This window comes from Emydura macquarii, unplaced genomic scaffold, assembly GCF_026122565.2.
Source record: "Emydura macquarii macquarii isolate MOO-44397 ecotype Brisbane River unplaced genomic scaffold, CSIRO-AGI_Emac_v2 contig_1119, whole genome shotgun sequence".
Taxonomy (NCBI): Eukaryota; Metazoa; Chordata; order Testudines; family Chelidae; genus Emydura; species Emydura macquarii.
In genome coordinates this window covers 10,799,970-10,822,801 of record NW_027131256.1, presented here as the reverse complement: position 1 = coordinate 10,822,801, position 22,832 = coordinate 10,799,970, and the positions used below count along the sequence as shown (strand labels likewise).

At 39.9% G+C, this 22,832-nt stretch overlaps 1 protein-coding gene across 1 annotated transcript in view; it reads left to right on the top strand.

Moving 5' to 3' along the window:
* ABI3BP (ABI family member 3 binding protein) overlaps positions 1–22,832 on the top strand; it is a 252,722-nt gene that overhangs the window by 176,897 nt on the left and 52,993 nt on the right. Inside the window, exons 38-42 of the mRNA XM_067546154.1 lie at positions 280–354; positions 5,200–5,274; positions 5,779–5,844; positions 7,445–7,519; positions 20,850–20,942. Coding sequence (XP_067402255.1) covers positions 280–354; positions 5,200–5,274; positions 5,779–5,844; positions 7,445–7,519; positions 20,850–20,942 — 384 coding nt within the window. The remainder of the gene's footprint in view (positions 1–279; positions 355–5,199; positions 5,275–5,778; positions 5,845–7,444; positions 7,520–20,849; positions 20,943–22,832) is intronic.

Genomic DNA, 22,832 nt, shown 5'->3' with positions numbered 1-22,832 from the left:
TCTCATGCACAAGGCTGGACTGTCATCTGCAAAGCACTACCCTGACCCCCTAATCTTCTTTTGCCTGTCTTATTAATGCTTTGTATCCTCATCATTTCAAAGATTTTATTTTCAATTAAAGCATGATTTTGAGCCAGGTTTCCAGCCAGGTTTCCAGCACTGAACCTTCTGGACTACACAAATAGTTTTAATCCTTGTTCTCCTTTAATTTAATGTCTTGAATCTGATTTTAAGAAGACATGATGGACATTTAATAAATTCTGATGTTTTGACTTTCAGTTCCAAATGAAACATACCAGATTTCGTTCAAACCCCAAACTGCTCTAACAACTGAAAATCCACAGTTGAAAACTGGTAATTGATTTGTTTCTCTTAATTCAGTGCTTTGAGATTATCGATCGCTGAAGTGACTGAATGCACTTTGAACTTTCAGGTCAAATGGTGCATACATTATTACCTAGAAAATTGTATTCCAGGTACATTTTTGGTTTTGCTCAGAAGCCAAAATCTCATACTCTGTGTTTGATGGGGGTGGGCATTCAGAGACTGAACCAAATTCTGTCTTGGAGTGCACACGTGCTGCTCCCACTGGGGGAAAAAAATGTGCATGCACCTCCATGAGCAAAATTTGGCTTGGTAAATGCACAAAATGCGCTAATCTCATTTATGTGTATTCCACTGTGGGGTGCACATCTGCCTGAGACCAAAAGATATTTGCTAGCCGTTTCTGTTAGTCTGCGCCTGCATCCTTCTCTTCCTTGTGCTCCAGAATTCCAGGGTCTCTGAAAGAGGGTTGCTGATGCACTCCAGGTTCCCCCTCAAACCCCTCAACATTCTGCAGGACATGGGGCCTACCAAGTTGGTGGCACTCCCCATTAATGATGCCATTTTAGAACCCGCCAAGGTGGTCTGACATACTCCAGCCACATGTTCTCCCACTCCAAAGAGGACAGAAAAGAAATACTTTGTACCAGTCTAGGGAGCAGCATTTTTATTCACACACCTTGCTCCCAACTCCTTCGTAGTCCAAGCAGTCACTGAAAGACACAGGCAACATCAACCAAGACCCTCCTCTTCTGATAAGGAAGCTAAACCTTTGAACCTATTTGGGAGAAAAGTTTTTACTTCAACCAGCCTGCAGTTTTGCATAGCAAATTGCCAGGCATTAATGTCTAAATACGATTTTGTGAATTGTTCCAAGTTCACAGCATTTACTAACAAGCTCCTGCAGTAGGATAGAGCCGAGTTCCAAGTACTCACTGGATTACCAGATCATTCCTCCAAGCATCAATTAATTCAGCAAACACAGCCTCCCAACTGATGGCTATTGTCATGTGTAAAGTGTCGTAGATTCAGTCCTTTGGATTCCGCAGGGAAGTCCCATCTAAAGTGGAGGATTTTCCCTTTAAGGGGAACAGTCTGTTCAGTGAGAAGACTGATAATTCATTACACTCAGGGCCCAAGCATAATTTTTTCGGGCCCAGTACAGACTTGTAACTCGGGCCGCCTCCCACCCACACATCACAGTTGCTCATCCCATACATACAATCTCATGAGCCATGAACATTTTTTTCCTCATGGTAATGGGGGTTGCAGCCTGGGCCAGCCCGCCCAGGGCCTCCGGGCCCTGGTAAAGTGTACCCTTTTTCCCCCCATGTGGGGGCCCTGATTACACTCATTGAAGGACGCAAAAGCAACCCTCTGATCTCCAGGGATCTACACTCCAGTGCCATGGAGGAAATTCCACAAGCCACAACAGTATAAGCAACGACTGACACCTCACCCTTTCATCTTCAGAGGGGCTATGAACCACCATGGGAATGACAGAGGGTGCAGCAGAGCAAGAAAACGTTCCCCCCCCCCTTCCTCCTTCCAACCCCATCCTCCTGCTAAGAAATGCTTTTGACTGGACTGGTATAATGGTTCCAAATGCCATGTCTGTCCTCCCAAAATTCTTATGCACAATATGGTGGCCATCTAGCTTGTTTCTCCCAAGCATGGCAGACGATAACAGACAAATGGGTTCTTGGCATCATTCATGCTGGCTACACCAGAGTTCCTCTCCTCTCCCCCATCAAAACCCCTTCCTCACCCTTCTTTAGAGACCACTCTCGTGAGAGGTTGCTCATTCAAGAAGTAGAATCCCACCTTCATCAGGGAACCATAAAGCTGGTATCCCATCAACACTGGACAAAGGGTATTTACTCAAAATACTACCTCATCCCCCTCAAAAAGGGAGGATGGAGACTCAGATCTCAAACAGCTTAATGTCTTTATCTGCAGATGGTCACCCTGGCTTCAGAACTTTCCCTTCTGTGATGAAGCCTCAGTCTGGTCCCCTCAGTGTTAACAAGGCTTTCTTTCGAACCCCTGGCCTCATGCTCTTTGACCCACCTATCTGCAAAGGTTGCCTTTCTGGTTGCCATCACCTTAAAGATTAGGTGAGTTGGGAGCCCTTATGGCTGATCTATTGAACACAATCTTCCAAAAGGACAACGTTTCTTTAAGACTTCACCCTAAATTTATTCCTAAAATAATCTTGGATTGCCACGCACCTGTCTTCTTCCCAAAACCGCATGTCACCAGTGAGGACATGAGACTTCATTCTCTAGATGTCCACCAGGCTCTGGCATTCTGCCTACAAAGAAGAACATCTTATAGGACATTGCCTAGACTCTTTATACCCTTTGCAGAACAGATGAGAGGGGAAGTGATCTTTTCCCGAAGATTTCCAAAGTGGATATTGGACTGCCTTCTGCTGTGTTACAAGTTAACTGACATCTCGCCTCCACAAGATATGAGAATCCACTCAACTAGAACCAAGGCCACTTTGATACCCTCATTTTGTGGTGTTTCTCTCACTGAAATCTGTAAAGCAGCAACATGGGGTTCTGTCCATACCTTCATGAGAGAGACATCCTGGTGTAAGTTTCTATAGTTAATGCATCTTTCAGCATATCAGTCCTCCAGTCATTGGTACCACAGAGGTCCTCCACATGCTCCTCAACAAATACTGCTTGTCAGTCACCCACAATGGAAAACACATAGGAACTATCACTTGAATAAGAAAAAGAAAATATTTACTGATAATTAGGAACTGGAGTTTTTCGAGATGTCGTCCTTATATATATTCCACTATCTGCCTTCCTTCCCTTGTGCTTTGGTTCGTTTGCACATGATTCATGGTAAAGAAGGAACTGGAGACGTGGTCAGTGTACACCTCCTCTTATGTTTTAAGTTCAGGGCATGTGGAGGAGAAGGGCACAGGCAAAAATCTTCTGATCTCAGACATGGAACACACATGCTCACAGTGGAGTATAGATAGGGACTGCCCATCTCGAAGAACTCCAGTTACTGTACAAGGTATAATGTCTTTCTCGGTCGTGATAATTTTCATTGGCATTCTGTAGGATAGAGTGAATAATTAACTTTAGCTAGTGTAAGAGGATCATGGCTGCCACTCCCCATCAGTGTGAGTGAGGCCACGCCCCCTCGCTGCCAGGTATCTATAAAGACAGTCCTTAATGGGAAATTACCAGTCTTTGGAGTTCGAGCTCTCGTGCAGGGCAGAGCACTGAGTGGTCTCTGGGGCTCTGGCCCTCAGGGAGGGCAGGTAGTCTAATGAATTGAGCCCTCATTCAGGGCCAGAGCACCAGATAGTCTAGGGGCTTAGGCCCTTAGGCAGGGCGGAGCTCTAAGCAGTGGGGAGGGGGGGTCCTCTGGCCCTCAGGCAGGGGTAAGCTATAAGGAGTCTAGGGGGCTCTGGCTTTCAGCAGGGCAGAGCTATAAGCAGTCTATCACCTGGCCTTCTGGCTCAGGCAGACTGGAGCAAACGCAGGCCTCTTGGTGGTAGGCGGCCACCCTGAGAGGGTGGTGGTGGCTGCAGGGAGTCTGGGGAGCCGGGCCCACCCACTCCACCAGGTCCCAGCCCAGGGCCCTAGCAGTGGCAGAGCTCTACGCCGCTGGGTCAGTGGGGATCCTACCAAAACACGCTGACCAACTTTCTGACCACAAAACCGGACTAGTGTCTGGTGTCCCTGGGCTGCTTCCTCCAATCCCCTCACTCTGTACCTTTTCTTTACGGGTGTCCAGGGTATATAGCTAATGGAAGTCCCAGCAGTTCCTCCGCATCCTTGTCGGCCAGTAGCTCTGGCAGTCCTGGCTGGCCCTCAGTGCTGCAGAGGTCCTCTTCAGGCTTCTGCTCCAGCAGCGGGTGGGAGGCATCTGTCTCCTCTGCCAGCCCCAGCCCAACTGAGCTACAGAGTCCACCCTTTATACTTCCTGTCCCACCCCTCTGCGTCCAGCGGGGCAGACGGGTCTGTTCTGGCTCTGCCTCTCAGGGGGTGGGTAGCCGCCTGTCCCTGTCAGTCTCAGGGAGGTCATGCCGCCTTGTTACAACCAGATTAATCATAGCTTCCCCCTTTTTCTTGACCATGTAGTCCTGCATATACGCAGCTCCTGTGGACCTCAGTGAGTTACACATATATAAGGGTTGAATTACTAATTGAGGAGAAGGCACAAAAATCTATCCACAAAAAGATAGCTGAATGCATCTTTCAAACAATGAATACAGGGACTTTCAGAAACTAATTTTCAGAATTTCATCTCATTGCATATCTTTAGTCAAGTAAATGAAACTTGCAGAGAATGTTGCTGTTTAAAGAAAACAAATTTAAGAAAAAGTGTCTGTTTTTCCCAAATTTGGTGGGGAATGTTCAGAAAATTGATTTTCTCCCTCTCCCCGCCATGGAACATTTGTTCTAAATATACTTTATTTTTGTACAATCAAAATCTAATATCTGCCTCACCGTGATCATATGAAGTTTAATGTGTTCATGTTACTACTGTGTGTTTTGTTTCTCAGATGGATAGTGTTACAAGAGTGCAAAGTATTAATATACTCGGCAATCTTTCAGATGAGATATTTGATATAGGCCTATGGCATTTTTTCCAAACTGAACAATGACGTTCTGTCTGCTTAAATGTTCCCTTAATAATTTCATATGAAAAAGATATTATTCTTCACTTACACTCTTAACAAATTATTATACAGTGTTGCTAGCGCAGAATAGCTACTAGGTTCAACAGCCCAATGACAAACTATGATGCAAAGAATTGTTGAGCCTATTAAACTGTATTTTGGGTGTCAGATGATAGTAGCCAACTCAGCTGTTACTGACTTCTGTTTTACATTTACAGCTTCCTATGTGATTTCTACAGAACCCATTACACCTAAAATATCAAAACCGTTTGGCAAAACAGAGGCAACCCTGGGTAATGGCCAGCATTTCACATTTTTGAACTTGATCGCTGTCACTGCATTTCACCAGCCCATGCTGTCATTGCTTTGAATTTCTTCATTTTGCTTGTAGATGTCTGTTGAGCGATGCTGAAAACTTTCATGCCTTTATCTGGAATACTTGACTCTGTTTTTTTTTTTTTACAGACCCTAATTAAATTTCTTAAGGCCACAGATGCCCTGCAGAACTGACTCTGAATCTGTATGCAATTGTGTAACTGAGTATAAAATAATTCATGTCTTCTCCTCTTAAAGCTAAGCATGAATGCAGTTGGCCAGACTCAACAGACTGGCTACAGTTAACATGTGACTGCTAAAGAAACTAGCACAGGCTTTCAATGTGCATCTAAATAAATATGTTGAAAATTACAGAATTGGCACATGCCCATTTTCCTTCAATGCACTGATGGGGCCTGTCTCCCTTGATCATTATTATTCCCCACAATCATGGCATCTAAACTTTAGTTTGTTTCTTTCAGCACCACATAAAGTGCGTCTCACATCTGCAAGACCCAAGATATCTGATAAGTCACAGACCAGACCTGGTAATTAATTAGTCTTTTAAAATGTCCGTATATAATCTGCTTCACTTTCTTTTAGCTGTATCTTTTAAGAATTACTGTGAAGTAGTCAGCATTCTCTTTTCTGTTGACAAGGTCTATTGATGTAGTCTTTCCTTTGCTGATTTTATTTATTTTTTTTAGAATCTTTTTGAATCAGATAAACTTTCAGAGCTGCTTTCTAATTTTCTTCCATTTGAAGAAGATTTGTTCCATTATTTCCCACTTTTACAGAGCTGTTGACCAGGTACATAGCATAAACTAGAAAGTACCATATCATTCTGTTTCAGGAACAGTAGTAACCAGGACCCCCATCTTTTCTGATAAATTCAATTTACATTTTATGTCAAACTCCCAGTTTTTGCAGTGCACTGTGTAACTTCTCTGACACACTGAACCATTTCACAACACTGATTTTGAAGCAGAATTCTCCATTGGAGTAAATGGGGAGTTTGGTTTAAAAATTAGTGGCACAGTATGGTCTACTGAAATTTCTGCACTATCTTCAAGAAATTCAAAGTTCAAGATTTTTGTTTAATTAAATATGTAAATGAATAATATAAACAGTACAATATTTCTTCTGTGGTCCTTGTTGATGTTAAATTTCATACAAATCTCAGTCTTAATTTTTTTTTAGTTACCCCAGAGTTCCAATTTTCAACTTGCTCCAGAATTTTGTGAGGGCAGTTGGGACTTTGCTCACTTAAATTTTTATTATTTTTTCAATGATAGCTTGTATTCTACCATCAAATTATGCAACTGGTGGATTCTGCAACCATTCTGTGAATGGGAAATAAAAGAATATAAAACCATACCCTGTTGGTTGTTTCCATTTTTAAAAAATGTTTGCATACTTTCAGATGAAATGGTTTTTAAAGATACAAAAAAGAGCATGTTGATACCGTTGTTTCACAGTGGTATATATTTTACTAGTAGTGAATTCCGTTTGCCAAGATAGTACAAATCAGATGAAGCCTAAAGAAGCTGTCACTGAAGAACTTACATTCATTGGTTCCTATGTGATGCTATAATTATGATGTGTTGTAAACAATGGCTTAAGCCAGTTGTTGATAATTATCTATAGATGAGCACAGAATTGGACTTTGAAGATGGCAAAGACCTACTAGGTCATCTCCATTTCCTGCCACAGCAGGACTCTTCCTCACACGATGTTTTCCAGTTCCGTCTCCATTGTAATTTAACTTGGTTTCTTTCTTTTCATTGTATTTGCCTCATTGCTTCTCTCCAAAGTGGATATCTTTGGATGTTCTCTCAGTGTCATACACAGCCTGACTACTGGTCAATATGAGGGTCCCTCATTCTAGTGATCCATTCTACAGCCACATCTTCCCGTTTGCCTCCCATACGTGGCCAATGTTGTTACAGTGTATCAACCAACGAGGCCTACTTTTCAAACAAATGTTTTTTTAAAGAAATCCAATAATGCATGAGCCACAATACCACTATTACATCACTTCTTCTCTAGCCAATAGGGAATTCAGTTTGCAGGGGCCCGGCTATCAGTGTTTTGTGGGTTTTTTTAATTAAAAATGATCTTAGTGTTTTGGTGTTATTTTCTCTGCAGCGCCAGCCAAGACAACACCAGGACCTGGTAGAACAAAAACTGCTGGAGTGATGAGATGGGGTGGGACACCAACAGGTAATGCTTACAGATATATTTTCGCTGCAATATTTTTGACTGTATCAGGAGCGTACCTGTTCAATCCCTCTAGCTTTCTCTGAAATTCATGTTTGACCTCCTTTTACTTACTTATAGAAGTGAACTCTCTAACTGGAATACTGTAATTCATTTGCTGTTTTCTGATCATGTTATGGTACTTTATGACTGTCATGACTCAGTACCACTATAAAAAGCATACATTTTCCCTACTATTTTATATATGGTCCATGTATAGCTTCAAATGGAGCTAATTGGATGTTACACAGTACAATTACAGTTGTGAGATTCCAAGCTGAGATCAAGTTCCATACCACTCTCAGAGTTGGTCTACACTACCGAGTTTGTCAACAAAAGTCAGGGTCCTATTGTACTGGGTGCTGTGCAAACATAGAAGAAAATAAAGTCTGACCCATGGAGATCCATTCATTTCTGAGAACACAGTGGATTGGGGACCGTATTAGCTGACCTCCCTGGCACAAGCACACCTCACTGATGTCCCTAAAATATCAGGTTCATGTGCAGTTTCTCTGAGTCCAGTGCTGATTGCTGGCACTGTGGTATATGTCATAATTATAATGGCCTCTGAACTAAAGCATGCAGGGTCCAAAACACAGATCTACTGTTCTTGGTATGAATGGAATCAAAGTTGTAAATCCAACTGATCAGAGGCCAAATAAGTGAATATCAGCTGAAAATTGGATCAGTGATTTATTTTAAGATTTACCCAACTTACCCAACAGTGAAGATGAATGAATATAAAAGGAAAGCCTATATATGGGCAGATGAATATAAAATGAATTGAATAGGACAAATTGGGGTTTTTCCCCAAACTGCAAGCAAATTTTTTCTGAGCAAATGATTCCAATCTCCAAGATACAACTACTTTGTTTCAGTTTAAGAATTTGGCAAGTAGCTTTGTGTTGGTTTTTGTACAATACTGGCATTCACTACTAATTATTATAAGTTGAAAATAGATTTTAGGGTGTCTATTGGTAACTGGTGTTTCCCAGATAATAAATTCAGTGTCGTGTAATAAGTTGAGCAAAGTTGTTAAGCTGTTCTTTAAGTATCACTCAAAGAGCTGGTCAAAACGGTGGAGGTCACTTTAAAAATGCTGTAAACCAGTAGCAGATTTAGGGCCACATTTAGGAGTGTATTTATTTTGGCCTCTCTCGCGTTCAGACTGCTGTATGCTCAGACTCTTTTATGAGGAGCAGGAACAAGTAATAAGATGATGCAAGTTACATCAGAGTTAGCGCTACTTCTTTAACTTTCACAGTTGCCGTACCTCAATAAGTGGAGAAATGTATTCAAAAACATTTTGGGGGATTTGGGAAAAACACCACTTGTCCTTTTTAATTCAATTTCTGCTGGTATTCATAATCAAACATAACTTTTCCTTTAACCTTTCTTAACCAAGGAGATGATAGCATTTCCATGGTGCTATTTGCAATAGCATATAAAGAACTTGGGATCCTTTAAGTGCTACATAAGTGTGAGAAAATGTTCTTATACAAACTGAACCTTTGGAGATTTATCTATCACTGCTAATAATAGCATAAAAATTATCCAGATACATACATTAAATTACATCACTGTCACTAATTTAGGTGTGTATTTTCAAAGGGGGTTGGGGAGTTCGACAGCCAGCATTGACTTTCAATGGGATCTGGGCTCTGAACTCCCTTAGACTTCTTTGAAAAGTCCAGCCTTAATCATTTTAACTTTTCCAAAGAGAAGAAGGAAATACATTTAAACTGGGGGAAAATAAAGAAATTACTCTGTTCAGAACATCATGTAATATTCTACATTGCATATTCTGATGGATGTATTTGTTGGAGGTATGTTCTGTTTAATCTAGCCTGATTCTTCTACCAAACGTACCTTCACCAAATAAAACCATCTAATCATCAGTGCCCGATGATCTGTACAGCCAGACAGAGCAATGTATTTATATTCTAATACTGTGTGTTGAAGAAAGTGAAAATTATTAAATCAAATTCTCAGGATGGTACAGTGTGATGTAGAACTGTCCTTGGTGTGACTGTAACTCCCTGGGCTCCGCTTGAAAGTTTTCCAGTGTTTATCATCTTGGGACATTGTCTGGTATGGAAAACAATAAATAATGCAGACAAAGAGACTGTATGTACCTGTTATGGGACTGAAATTATTTATTCTTGGAATTTAAGGCCAGAAAGAACTATTATGAAACCATTGTTTGGCAGACCCAGTGGTGAGTCCAAGGAGACAGAAATATCCTGTCACCCTTAAGGATAATCCTTTCAGGTCAAGGCTGAGGCACATGGGCTATATATTAGGGGTGGGGGGATGCTTGCACCATCATTGCCCGTGCTGTACCAATCCTGAGAACTGATAGAGGCCTTCAGTCTCCATTACTGTCAATCCATCAGTTTGTACCAGGCTGAAATTTTGGAGGAAAAACAGTGTTATAGCAGCATTCAAATTGAAGATAGGAAATTGGGGGTAATTATATCAGAGAAGTGCTGACAAATTCTCATTATGTAATGAAACAAGGCATTTCTATTGCCACTAAACAGAGAGAGAGACCATCTGAACAGCTTGTAATAGCTGTGCAGGGAGTTAACCATTTGCTGAAGCTTCATTTGTTAAAATGGTAGTAATGGAGTGATTGTGATTACTAGAAAGAGACTTCTTATTAACTTGTCACTAAGTGGCTGTGCTGCAGAGTAAACTCTTCATCTTTTAGTATGAGCATGTCTGTGCACTGTTTGCTTAGGGATCTGACTGTGATGGTGAATGTTAACCAAGATATTTTCTTCTACCTTTCCAAACCCAAAAAAATGTCATGGGGAGTTTGAGTTGCCAAGCCTTAAGAAAATGGTAAATGGCTTGCTGGAATTTATTTAATTATCCTTCCAAAAGCAAGGCCTGTTGTATAATTGGTTGTGCGTCCGAAAGTCTAGGGGCCTAGGTGTTTCAAAAAAGAACGCTTAGAAGCCTCTGGCCACTCTGTTTCCAATCAGCATTGTTCATAAAGAAGTCATTCCTGCCTTAGTCATGTGAAGAATTTCGGTGAAAGTATCGACAGAGAGAGAGAAGGAAACCAGATCTGATTCTTCTCTCACTCCTGATTTATATTGCTGTGAAAGAGGAATCAGGACCAGAGACGTTAAAAACTCTGGTTGTAGTGATCTGTCTATAATTTTTACAATTCATTTTGGTGATTTTTATTTCTAATTATGAAAACTGGTAGATCCTGAGCTCTAGTTTGTTCTTAAACAACTTCTTGAGATCAGCATTAACATCAGAAACTGCTCTGAATTGTGGTCCTGGACACATGCCTGCCTGAGATACACTAGCTCCAGGAAGTCCTATACATATGTTCATTTATACTTTATACTTTATTTTAGAGACAAACTCTTCTTTACAAACACTTTAAGCTTCACAGTAAGCATATGGCAACACCACTTTACTGGAGCGATTGAAATTCCAAATACCAGCTCAGAGAGTCATAGAAACGTAGGTCTGAAAGGGACTCGAGAAGTCATCTAGTCCAGCCCCGCCTTGCTGAGGCACCACCAAATGTACTTAGACCATCTCTGACAGGGGTTTGTGCAACCTGTTGTTAAAAACCTCCAATGATGAGCATGGGACTGGACTGGAACAATGGTTCTCAACCTTTCCAGACTACTGTACCCCTTTCAGGAGTCTGATTTGTCTTGAGTACCCCAAGTTTCACCTCACTTAAAAACTACTTGCTTACAAAATCAGACATAAAAATACAAAAGTGTCACAGCACACTATTATTGAAAATGGTTTACTTTCTCATTTTTACCATATAATTATAAAATAAATTGATTGGAATATAAATAGTGAACTTACATTTCAGTGTGTAGTATATAGAGCAGTATAAACAAACAGGTCATTGTCTCTATGAATTTTTAGTTTGTACCGACTTTGCTAGTGCTTTTTATGTAGTCTGTTGTAAAGCTAGGCAAATATCTAGATGTATTGATGTATCCCCTGAAAGACCTCTACATACTGCCAGGGCTATGCATAACCCTGGCTGAGAACCACCAGACTAGAAGACCTCTTGAGGTCCCTTCCAGTCCTACACTTCTATGATTCTGTGTTTCCACAACCTCCCTTGGAAGCCTATTCCAGTACTTAACTATCTTTATCATTAGAAAGTTTTTTCTAATATCTAACTTAAACCTCCCTTGCTGCAAATTGTCCATTACTACTTGTCCTTCTTCCAGTGGACATGGAGAACAATTGATCATCGTCCTCTTTATAACAGCCCTTAACATATTTGAAGACTATTGTCAGGTCCTCAATTAATCTTCTTTTCTCAGGACTAAACATGTTGAGTTTTTTTTAACCTTTCCTCATAGATGAGCTTTTCTAACCTCTTATAATTTTTGTTGCTCTTTTCTGACTCTTTTCAGTTTGTCCACATCTTTCTTAGTCCAAAACTGGACACAACACTGCAACCAAGGACTCACCAGTGCTGAGTAGAACAGGACGGTTACCTCCCATATCTTACATATGACATCCCTGAATGATATTAGCCTTTTTCGCAAGTGCATCATATTATTGGCCCATATTCAATTTGCAATCCACTATAATCCCACAGATCCTTTTCAGCAGTACTACTGCCTAGCCAGTTATTCTTTTTTTTTTTTTTTTTTTGGTAGTTGTGCAATTGATTTTTCCTTTCTAAGTCTAGTACTTTGCACTTGTCTGCATTGAATTTCATGTTGTTGATTTCAGACCAATTCTCCAATTTATCAAGGTCATTTTGAATTCTAATCCTATTCTCCAAAGTGCTTGTGACCCCTCCCAGCTTGGTATCATCTGCACATTTTATAAGCATACTCACCAAGTCATTATCCAAGTTATTAATTAAAATATTGAATAGTATTGGACCCAGGACAGACCTCTGTGGGATTCCTTTAGCTACGTCCTCTGAGTTTCACAGTGAACCACTGATAACTACTCTGAGTACAGTTTTTCAATCAGTTGTGCACCTACCTTATAGTAATTGCATCTAGACCACATTTCCATAGTTTCCTTATGAAAATGTCATGTGGAACTGTGTCAAAAGCCTTATGAAAATCAAGATGTGCTATGTCTACTGCTTCACCCCATCCACTAGGCCAGAAGGAAATTAGGTTGATTTGGCCTTTACAAATCATAGAATCCAACCCCCTGCTTAGAGCAGGACAGCCTCATACATGCAAAGCATGCACTCAAACCACTGAGCTACCTTAAGGGATCCGTGTTGGGTGTTAATTATCACCCTATTAACCTAAGAGTGTTTACAAATTGATTGTTTAATCATTCAGATCGCTTCAGTTACCAAAGTTTGGCTGACTGGTCTATAATTTCCTATGTCCTCTTTGCTCCCTTTTATAAAGATAGGTACTATTTTGCCCTTCTCTAGTCCTCTGGGACTTCACCTCTCCTCTAGGAGTTCTCAAAGATAATTCTTAAACCCCTAGATTGCTTCATCTAGTTCCTTAAGTATGCTAGGTTGAATTTCATCAGGTCCTGCCAACTTAAATACATCTAATTCAACTAAATATTCTTCAACCTGTCCATCCCTAATCTGTCTTGTGTTCCTTCCTTCCTTGTTCATACATTAAGCATCTGGCCATAATCATAATTAACCTCATTAGTAAAGATTGAAGCAAATTAGGAATTAAACACCTCAGCCTGCTTGCTGTCAACTGTTATTAACTCTCCTTCTCCACTATGTGAGGACCTATTCTTATCTTCATCTTTCTCTTGTTGCTAATGTATTTATAGATCCTCTTCTTACTGTGCTTTTATGTCCCTTGCTAACTCATTTCGTGCCTTAACCTTTTTGATTTTGTCCCAACATTCTTGTGCTATTCTTTTGTATTCATCCTTAGCAACTTGTCCATGTTTCCACATTTTGTAGGATTCCCTTTTGGTATTAGGTCATTAAATTATACCTTCCTTTCCTTAAATTCATGAAATCTATCATTTCATAATTGCTTTCAGTCAAGTTGCCTTCCACCTTCAGATTTTCAACCGATCCCTCATTGTTAAATTAAATCTAAAATGGCTGCCCCCCTGGTTACTTCTTCCACTTTCTGAAACAAGAAGTTGTCCTCAATACAATCTAAGAATTTAATAGCATTTAATAGAATTTAATGTGTGGCCGAATTACTTTTCCAATAGATGTCTGGTAGTTAAAGATCCCCGTTACTGCCAGGTCTTATGTTTTGGATATTTTTGTTATTTGTTCTAGAAATGCCTGATCCACCTCCTCCTCCTGATTTGGTGGTCAGTACTCTACCATAACATCATCCTGCTTTTCTTCCCCTTTTATCTTTACACAAGGACTTTCAACTAATAGCTGGTAACCCAAGGACCCACTCCCTGCCCTGCCTCATCCCCGCCTTCTCTGCCTTTTCCCCCAATGCCCCACCCCCATCACTCATTCCTCTCCTTCCCTTTTTTCCCCTCCCCCCATTGCTCACTGGATCACCTAAAGGAGCCTGCTTGCAGGTAGGAGGCAGCCCCAGATGAGCAGGGGCTGGCACGACTTAATGACCCAGCACCTCCCCTTGCCCCGCAGAACCAGACTTTTGGTTTGAGTACCAAAAACCAGGCACCTGGCAACCCTAAATGGCACCTGGACACAGAAGTTAAAAACCGCATAGGTGGCAACCCTACTTTCAACTAGTCTGCCTCTCACCTCCTTGTGGGCCTCAGAACAAGTATATATATTCTTGATGTATAATATAAACACCTCCTCCCTTTTTTTTCCCTGCCTGTCCTTCCTGAACAAACTATATCCCTCTACCAATATTCCAGTCATAAGATTTACCCCAGCAAGTCTCAGTGATGCCAATTAAGTCATAGTTTATCTTGTATACCAAGACTTACGGTTCTTCCTGTTTATTCCCCATACTGCTTGCATTTATGTATAGATGTCTAAGATTCCCCCACTAAATTCCCTCTTGTTGATTCTATGGCCCTGTTGTAATTTTACAGTTCCCCTCCAACATCTAGTCCTCTACTGAGGTGACTTTTTGTGTCCTTCAGGTAACAAATATGGACAAAAGCTAAATAAATCAGTAATATAAATGTAGTAGTTTTATGTATTTAATGTCATTTACTATATTAACTCTATTTTTAAAGTACTATTTAAGTATTGTATAAGCAACTGCATTTAAATATATATTTAGACCCAATAGTTATTCTTCTGATAGTGCCAATTGGGGCCTAAATATTGCATGTTTAAATGCAGTTGCTTATACAGTACTTAAGTAGTACTTTACAAAGAGAATTAATATAGTATACTACATTAAATACATAAAATTACTACATTGGGTTCCTCACTGTGCTAGGTGATGTACAGAAAATAACCACACAAATATTAGCCTGCTAGAGACTACGAGATCTTTAATTGCAAGTGGTCGGGATCTTGCTTTTACATTTTCTCTGAAAGATGACACTTTTAGCAGCATTTTCCACTGGTCAGTTTGTGTTTTTTCTATGTTTGAGGATTCTAGACTAAAAGATTTCTTCTGGAACTCAACGTCTGTCAATTCAGCACCTCACATGTATATTAAATTGTTTAATTTCAACAATCTCCTTCTTGCTCCAAATGCTCTTTGGTCCGATCCAGTAGGGACAGACGTAGGGAAGAGATGGCACTATGCAGTCTCCATTCAGTCCTTTGCCTGCTGACACACCCAGTAACAGAACTGCTAGTACCAACTCATAATGTTTATTGTGAGTTACATCTGTCCTCTTGGAACTGCACTGAAGCCCACCAGTTTGTTTCATGTATTTGTGTTTCACTGACAGAAGACTAGGGCTTTTATCAATTCATTAACACCCAGGCCTTATTCAAACCCTCAGTGACCAAGAGGTAGAGTCATCCAATTAGATTAGATTAGATTAGAGTCATCTAATCTTCTTGTAAAGTAACATAGCTTTTCAGTATTATGGTTAAGTAGGCCCAACATCTGTACCTAGAAACCATCCTTGCTTACCTAGAACAATTTTTGTGTGATGAAGGGATAGTAATCAATTTTATAGAACTCTGTTGTATCATCCCTAGTTAATATGTAGCTCATGGTAGCTGACAGAATCCTGAACTCCAAAGAAAAGATTTAAAGAAAGGAAGATTTCTACAGTGACAGAGCCCTAAAATTCTGCCAGTACAGCAGGGAATGAGGAACTCGTTGTCACTCAATGGAACTCACCCTATAGGAAAGGTAGAATTTTAGGGATTCAGGACCATATGGGAAAAAGATATTGCTTTCCCCAAAATCCAGTTTTCTCCCTTCTGGAAAACTTACACTCTTTCATCCATTGCTAACTGGTATAACTCAAAACTTACTAGAATTTTAAATTAGATTGTAAACAGCAGCATATTTGCAGGCTTCCCTTTAGACATTGCATACATTTTCTCCCCTGAACAAGCGTTGTTACTGAAGAACCTTGGCTAGTCTGTCATCCTAATACCAGCTGGGCTCTTCTTCTTTTTCCTTTCTTGCTAATAGCGCTCTTGGACTGTGCACCAGTTCTTCTTCCTCATTGGGCTGTGGCATGAGTGCCAAGATATGCTGCCCCATGCAGTGTGTGCTTGGCAGCTGGAGGACCCAGATGCTAAACTGTGGAATGTGTTTTTCCAGCAGCAGCATATAAGACTGGCTGGCTTCCTGGCTGACTTTTTTCAGCCTTTTGGCTAGTTACATTCTTGACTCTGGTGCCAGGTGTTAAATTGACCATGAGAATGGGACACAGGCAGCATTTGAATAACTTTTTAAAATTCTCTTCCTAATGTGAGGCAACATTTTCTATAATTTTCCTTGAATTTGATTGCTGCTTATTTATCTTAATCTACAAAGCTTGTGTCATAATGAAAAAGTGGTTTTCTTAATGCCTCATGTATATTTATTTGATCCTGACAGTTTAAAGCTCTGTACAATGTACTAGTAGGTATTTTTTGTTTCTTTCAATCGGCTTCCTATAAAGTAGCATTTTCCTTGTGCAGGAATTGAATGGTCTGTTTCTATCACAACCACCCACTGTATGTGCTGCCCTTTTTTCCCCCCACCTTTCAAACTAGAGCTGTGTGCTCAGGCTCTACAGAGACTCAAATGTTTAGGTAGTTGAGTTAGTCGTTTCATGAACTCCCCCCATTCCATCTCCCAGGAAAATGAATGAATTGAAATTTGGTGGTTTTATGGTATTTCTACCATCGGGGATGGAGGGAGGGGACACTAGATATTGTGTTGTTCCAGGCGGCATGATTAAAGCCAGAGAAAAATATAAACACACACATGCAAACACTGTCAGACATACACATCACTATTCAAAAGTTTGGGTGAATGTGGTGAGAAAAAATTCTCATGATAAACTGTTACACTGGAATGACAGATATCATGACAAATAGCATGCTATTGGGTAGTCCAAATACCACTAAATCCTTGAAGTAATAAACAAAACCACACAACTTCGAGCTACATTTAATCAGGCAACAGGGAAAACAGAACAACCATGCCAATGTTATGGCTCTGTCAACTTTTCTCCTGGAAATCTGGGATTTGTTTTTCCCTATTGCCTAATTAAATACCATTTAAATTGTCATATAAAATTGACTTGTTTTCTTCAAGATGGCCTAATTTAGCTGTGTTTGGCATAGTGGATAATTCATTGTTTTTGTCAATGTGCCTCCACAGTCTATTGATTTATCTGATCTGGGATGGGGTAGTAAACTAGAACGTACTTCCCCTATGTTTCATGGTATGCACCATTTTTTTCTTTTTGAGGCAGACATTGAACTGTGTGATCGCTACTCACACAGATCTGCCAGTGGATCTCATGCCTGACCTGGAGCACCAATCTGAAGTCTCTAGTGTGTGAGCGTTAGTTAAAATATATCCATTGCTTTGCTCGTGTGAAGATCTATCTCAGTGCTATAAATCATCTGAAAGTAGACTGTAATCAAGTCAGTTATACGGGGTGGCTTTGAGAGGCAATGTAATTCAATGGCAGGGCATCAGAATAGGAATTAGGAGACCCTTTCCAGTCCCACTCTGTCACTGATTCATGGTGTGACCTTGGGCAAGTCACTTGATGCTTTGGAGCTCCAGTTTCCCTATCTGTAAAATGGGAGTAATAATGCAGAGCTACCTTTGTAAAGTGCTTTGAAATCTAAAGAATATGCATTGTCCAAACCCATCTCCTTATATAACTAAACCAGAATTTGAGAGAAATCATGCCTTCCATAGATGTGAGGATTACTGAATGTCTAACTCCCTACATAATGATAATTAACTTTACAAGAGGCTCAGTAGGTCAGCCAGGAATTTAAATACTGGGGAATGTACATATATATCAGTTAATCTGGGAAATGAAATACATCATTTGTTAATTGTCAAAGAGTACGATTATGCTGTGTTTATATACGTGTGTGTGACTATATAACTTAGGTATGTAATACAATAAAACATAATCAGAAAGTATTGAGCATCCTGAGAACCTGCAGAATGGCAATAGAGTAACAGATCTACCTCCTGTTTGGCCAGTGAGCTTGGACACAGAGTTTTTTTGGGGGGGATGTTGTCAGTAAATGTTACTTTTATTAACCTCAAATATTGAAATTCTGAGATCATAATATTGCTTTTTTAGTTCAAACTACCCAAACTATGAAGAAACTCAATGGCAGAAGATGAGAAAGCAGATGAGAACTTGAGGATGGAGACAGGATTTTTCAAGAGGGAATCATTAAACTGGAAAGCCAACTAGTGGAAAGTATGAAAGTTGGCTGAATAGATCATCAGATCTAGTCATGCCTTGGAGGTTTATTGAAAATCAGGGATGACAAACCAACACTGAGTGGCTAATTGTGTCTTTTAAGTCACTAAATCCTTTGCGGCGGGTAAGGATGGAGGCATGCAGCAGTGGAAGTATGCTGAAGAATTCTATCTGACTAGATAGTCACTGGATAGTCAGTCACTCTCAGGTGTAACCATGCTCTAGATATTTGCAGTGGAAACAGGCCTGAGACACACAACTCAAATCTGGATTTGGAACTTCCCAAAGTTCAGAGTCAGTTGGATCTAGGGTTTTGGTTTGAGCCATTTCCAGTTTGTGGATCTGTATGGGTCCAGTGTACCTGTGACTGATTAGCTTCCTTCCAACTGGGTTTAAAAGAGGGCACCTGAGCCTTAGAGAGGAGGAGACCGGATGAGCTGGAGATCTGAAATACTGCCTGAGAGCACAGACTGAAAGTTTGCCCAAGAAAGAAAGGGAAGCTGAAGAGAGGAGAAAGGTCTGTGGACCTTCCTTGTGAATAGGGAGAAATTGGCTAGCAGACATGCTGACCTTACCAATTTGGAGAGTCAGAGGCTGTAAAGGACTAAAAGGTAAGAGACCCGTGGAGGGGATAGCCTGTTGAGCTTCCTGAGCCAGAAGGCCTGTTCTGAGAGGTTGAAAAGGTTGAGGTCTAGGAGACCAGTGGGAGGGGGAGGAAGTTTGCTAACCTTCATGAGCTGGAGAGCCAAAGCCAGGAGCCAGAAAAGAGCTGAGTCATTGCACTGTGTTTGAGTAGAAGACTCCTGAGACTGGTCACTCTCAGGTGGATGACCTGGAAAGTGGGGTCCTGGAACAAGGAAGTGGGATCAGAGTTCTGGTGGATTCATAGGTGGATGACCTGAAGTGATATCCCGGGAAAGGGGAATGGAAAATTGCTGTGTCTTTCTATATTTTACTGTGGGAACTGGGAGAATGGTTTTTCCACGAGGGTTCTACAGAATATTGTGTGTATCATGAATAAATTATGATGGGTGGGATTTTGAACTGGACAGTGAGAGAGACTGTGATCTTTTTAAGGCTGGGCTGAGGGGAAACTGAGGCAGGTGGGTCTGTCATACCACAGCCTGCTGCAGGAGGGTGCCTCTGGAGCAGCTGCCTTCTGACAGGCCCATCTGTAAAGATAACTGATGACTTTGGGATCATTTTAGCTTGGGTTTGTTATCACATGCTCACTAAGGCCATACATGTTCTGGGTACTATAACACTATAACAGCTCCTCAAGACAGCTCTAGGAAGATTGCCTAGAAGACTTACTGTGACCAGTCTGCTATTGTTCAGCTTGATAAGTAATTGGAAATTTTCTCAGGATTACAGTTATAAGGTTAGATCCTGTTTCCACTGAAGCCAGTCACAGTTTTGCACTTAAAGGCAGGATTAGGCCCCTAAGTGGTGATCAATGAATAACAGTTACTTTAAAAAAAAAAAAAAGTATCTGATTTATATTGTGGGAACAGTACATCTGACACTTAAACAGTCTTAAGGACAGCTGTTAAATCTATACAATCTTTTTTTAACATCGTGGTCAGGTTGGACTTGAATTTAAAATTGATAATTATTTGACTCTGGTTTTCATTTTCAGCTAGTGTGCTATATTAATTTAGGTGATTTTTTTGAAGTGTTATCCAAATTATAATTAAGTACACAGTGTTCTAAGTCATTTGGAAAGTAAATTGTGACAAAACTTTGTTGTGATTAGTTGTTTTTAAAGTAATGTACTGAGTACAGTAAGAACTGTACAGATGGATTTTCCACAGTTGTGAAAAATTGCTGTGAATCTCCTCTATTTCAGTTTATCAAAGTTAGCCATTGTGCAACCAATGGGATATGTAAATACACTTCATTTTGTTAGGGGAAGGCATATTAAGATTAGTCTAGCTGTGTCTTAATTGTCAGTATGTAAAACCGTTGTACTGTACCAAGAATAGTTATGTTGGCCTTTATAGTGCCACTCACTTTGGGTTTTTTTTAATCTGTTTACATTACATGTAAATAGGACAGTTCTTTATATACAAACTGATTTTCACCCACATTATGCCTTCAGTAGTCCAAATATGGTCTGAGTTTGGTTCAGTGTATCTCCAGTGGTTCCATATTAGGGATGAAGAAAGAGTCTCTTCTAGGAGGAAAAAAGAGCTGGCCCTCTACAAGAGTCAATACATTTATTTCATATATTAAAAAAGGAAACAAGTTTTTTCTCTGTCATGTTGGGCATTAGCCCTTCTTGAGTAATCATGGAATCTCTCTGCTGTTACCCAGTCCTTGATCTCACTAGCCGTTTCTACAGTTTGTTGCCCCTTTCATTGTGCTGTGTCTCATTGTGAGGTTCAGTAAGTACACATATTTTCCATTGTTGTTATATGTTATGAGGCTCATGTTTGTTTTAGCTAGAGTTTGAAAATGAGTTTTATGTATGTGTTCTGTCATGTATACATTTATTTTATTTTCCTCCATTTCACAGGTGACAAAGTAACAGTCCAGGATGTTACTAAATTTCACATGGGCTCAAACATATCACTGGAATCCAGTGTCGCAAGGAAAAAGCCAGATTCTGGTAAGATTAATTATAAAGACAATGTCACAGTTCCTCACAAATGGGGATAGTGAAAAAAATTGCCTTTTTAGATGACAAAAAACAAAAACAGAAACAAAACACACCACCTCTACTGAGTAGATAAAATAGGATGTCTCTGTTCCAACCAGCAAAATATGTCCTCATGGCTCAGAAGACAGGTAATAAAATAAAGAAATTTACACGTCTAGATCATCAGTTCAGATCCAACCCACATTGGTGGTGACCAAATGTTATTGCCATATGATGGTTCTTTGGCAATCTGTGTGGTGACCAGTTCCTACCAGTCAAGCAGCCACATTACAAAAACACCATCACTGTTAGCACTGATTAGCATTCTTGTTGGAAGTCTCAGGAGACACCCAAGGATGGAATGGATCTAAATGAGATTAAATTAGCACCTAACCCATAATGATATACTCTCTACAGGCTAAGGTTGAGGAGAATTATCAGGGCACTTCCTCTATATGTGCTGTACCAGTTCTATGGACAAATAGAGGACATCTGTGTCCAGGGCCGTCAGCTTGGCAATTTTCATAAGAATTAAATTCCCATGAACATTCAAAGTCTTTTTTTAAAGCCTTCATAGTGTCATAATAATTAAACAATCACTCTGTTCATTCTTTAAGGGATCTTTTTGTGGAACACTCGGCAAATTACTTTTTATCTAGCTAATTGTTTTCCAATAAGCTTATGCTTTTAATGAAAAGAAATATATACATGGTATCATTCTGACTTCATTATAATAACCCATGCTAAGTGCTGCTTTGGTGTTTCTGTTCCCTAGCGTTTAATCTGAAAAAAATTAGCATCTCTCTGAAACTGTGCATGAATTCATTTTTATGCTCTTACTGATGATTTTGAAAGGCTTCTCCTTTTGAATTCTGTCTGGTGTTAAAAATTCAAAGAATGCATGCAAAGAAATGCCTTGTAAATTAATTATAAACCGCGGTGTGCTCATAATCCCTAGATAGAAGACTGGCACTTAATTTACTTGGGTAAAAATAGAGAAACAAGGCTTACTGTTGAGATTTGGCATTTGAGTCCCTTAAAGTTATTCAGTCTAAAAATTGCACTTACCAAGGATTAAGTCAGTATGATAAACTATTATTATTAGTAGCTTGATCCAAGCAGTAAAATGAAGCCAAGGATGGCTTTTAATTGACTCATCCGCTTCTTCTGAATTTACGTAAGTGGTATGTATTTAAGTAGATCCCTTCTGGGACTTGAAGAGTTTGAAAGGACATATTATACATATGATTTTTTGAAGATATCTACATCTGCTTTTATTCAGTTTGGTACATTATATATTTAATGGTAAGCCTTTAGAGCTTTGAAGTAAGCCATCTTGAACTGTAGTCAAAACGGATTATTGGATATACTGCTGTTTTGTCATTTTCTTTTAAAAAAAAAGAGTGTACTATAATTTTATTTTTTTAAGTTCAGTGCTATTCATGAACCTTACCTACATAAAATTCAAAGATCTATCAGAACTTGGAATAAGTTAGCCTAAACACGGCTTTACTTTTAATACACTTTATATAATCATTTAAATTTTCTTAAACAAAATGGTGCATATCCAAAAAATCTAGGTGGCCTGCCGCTGCTGCCATTTAAATAAGGTATAGGCAAAAATAAATTGGAATATGCTGATTATTTTGAGCTTGTTACGCTGTACGGAATGCTTTGAGCAGTTGAACATCCTCTGTTTTCGTTGAGGTCAGTGGGAGTTGAGGGAATGGAGTACCTTGGGGTATGTCTACACTGACAGCAAAGTTGCTGCCGTCATATCGACCTTTCTGGATCGACTGAGCGGTCAGTGAAGACCCACTCAATTGATCCATAAGTCAACGTAATAAAACCATCCCATCA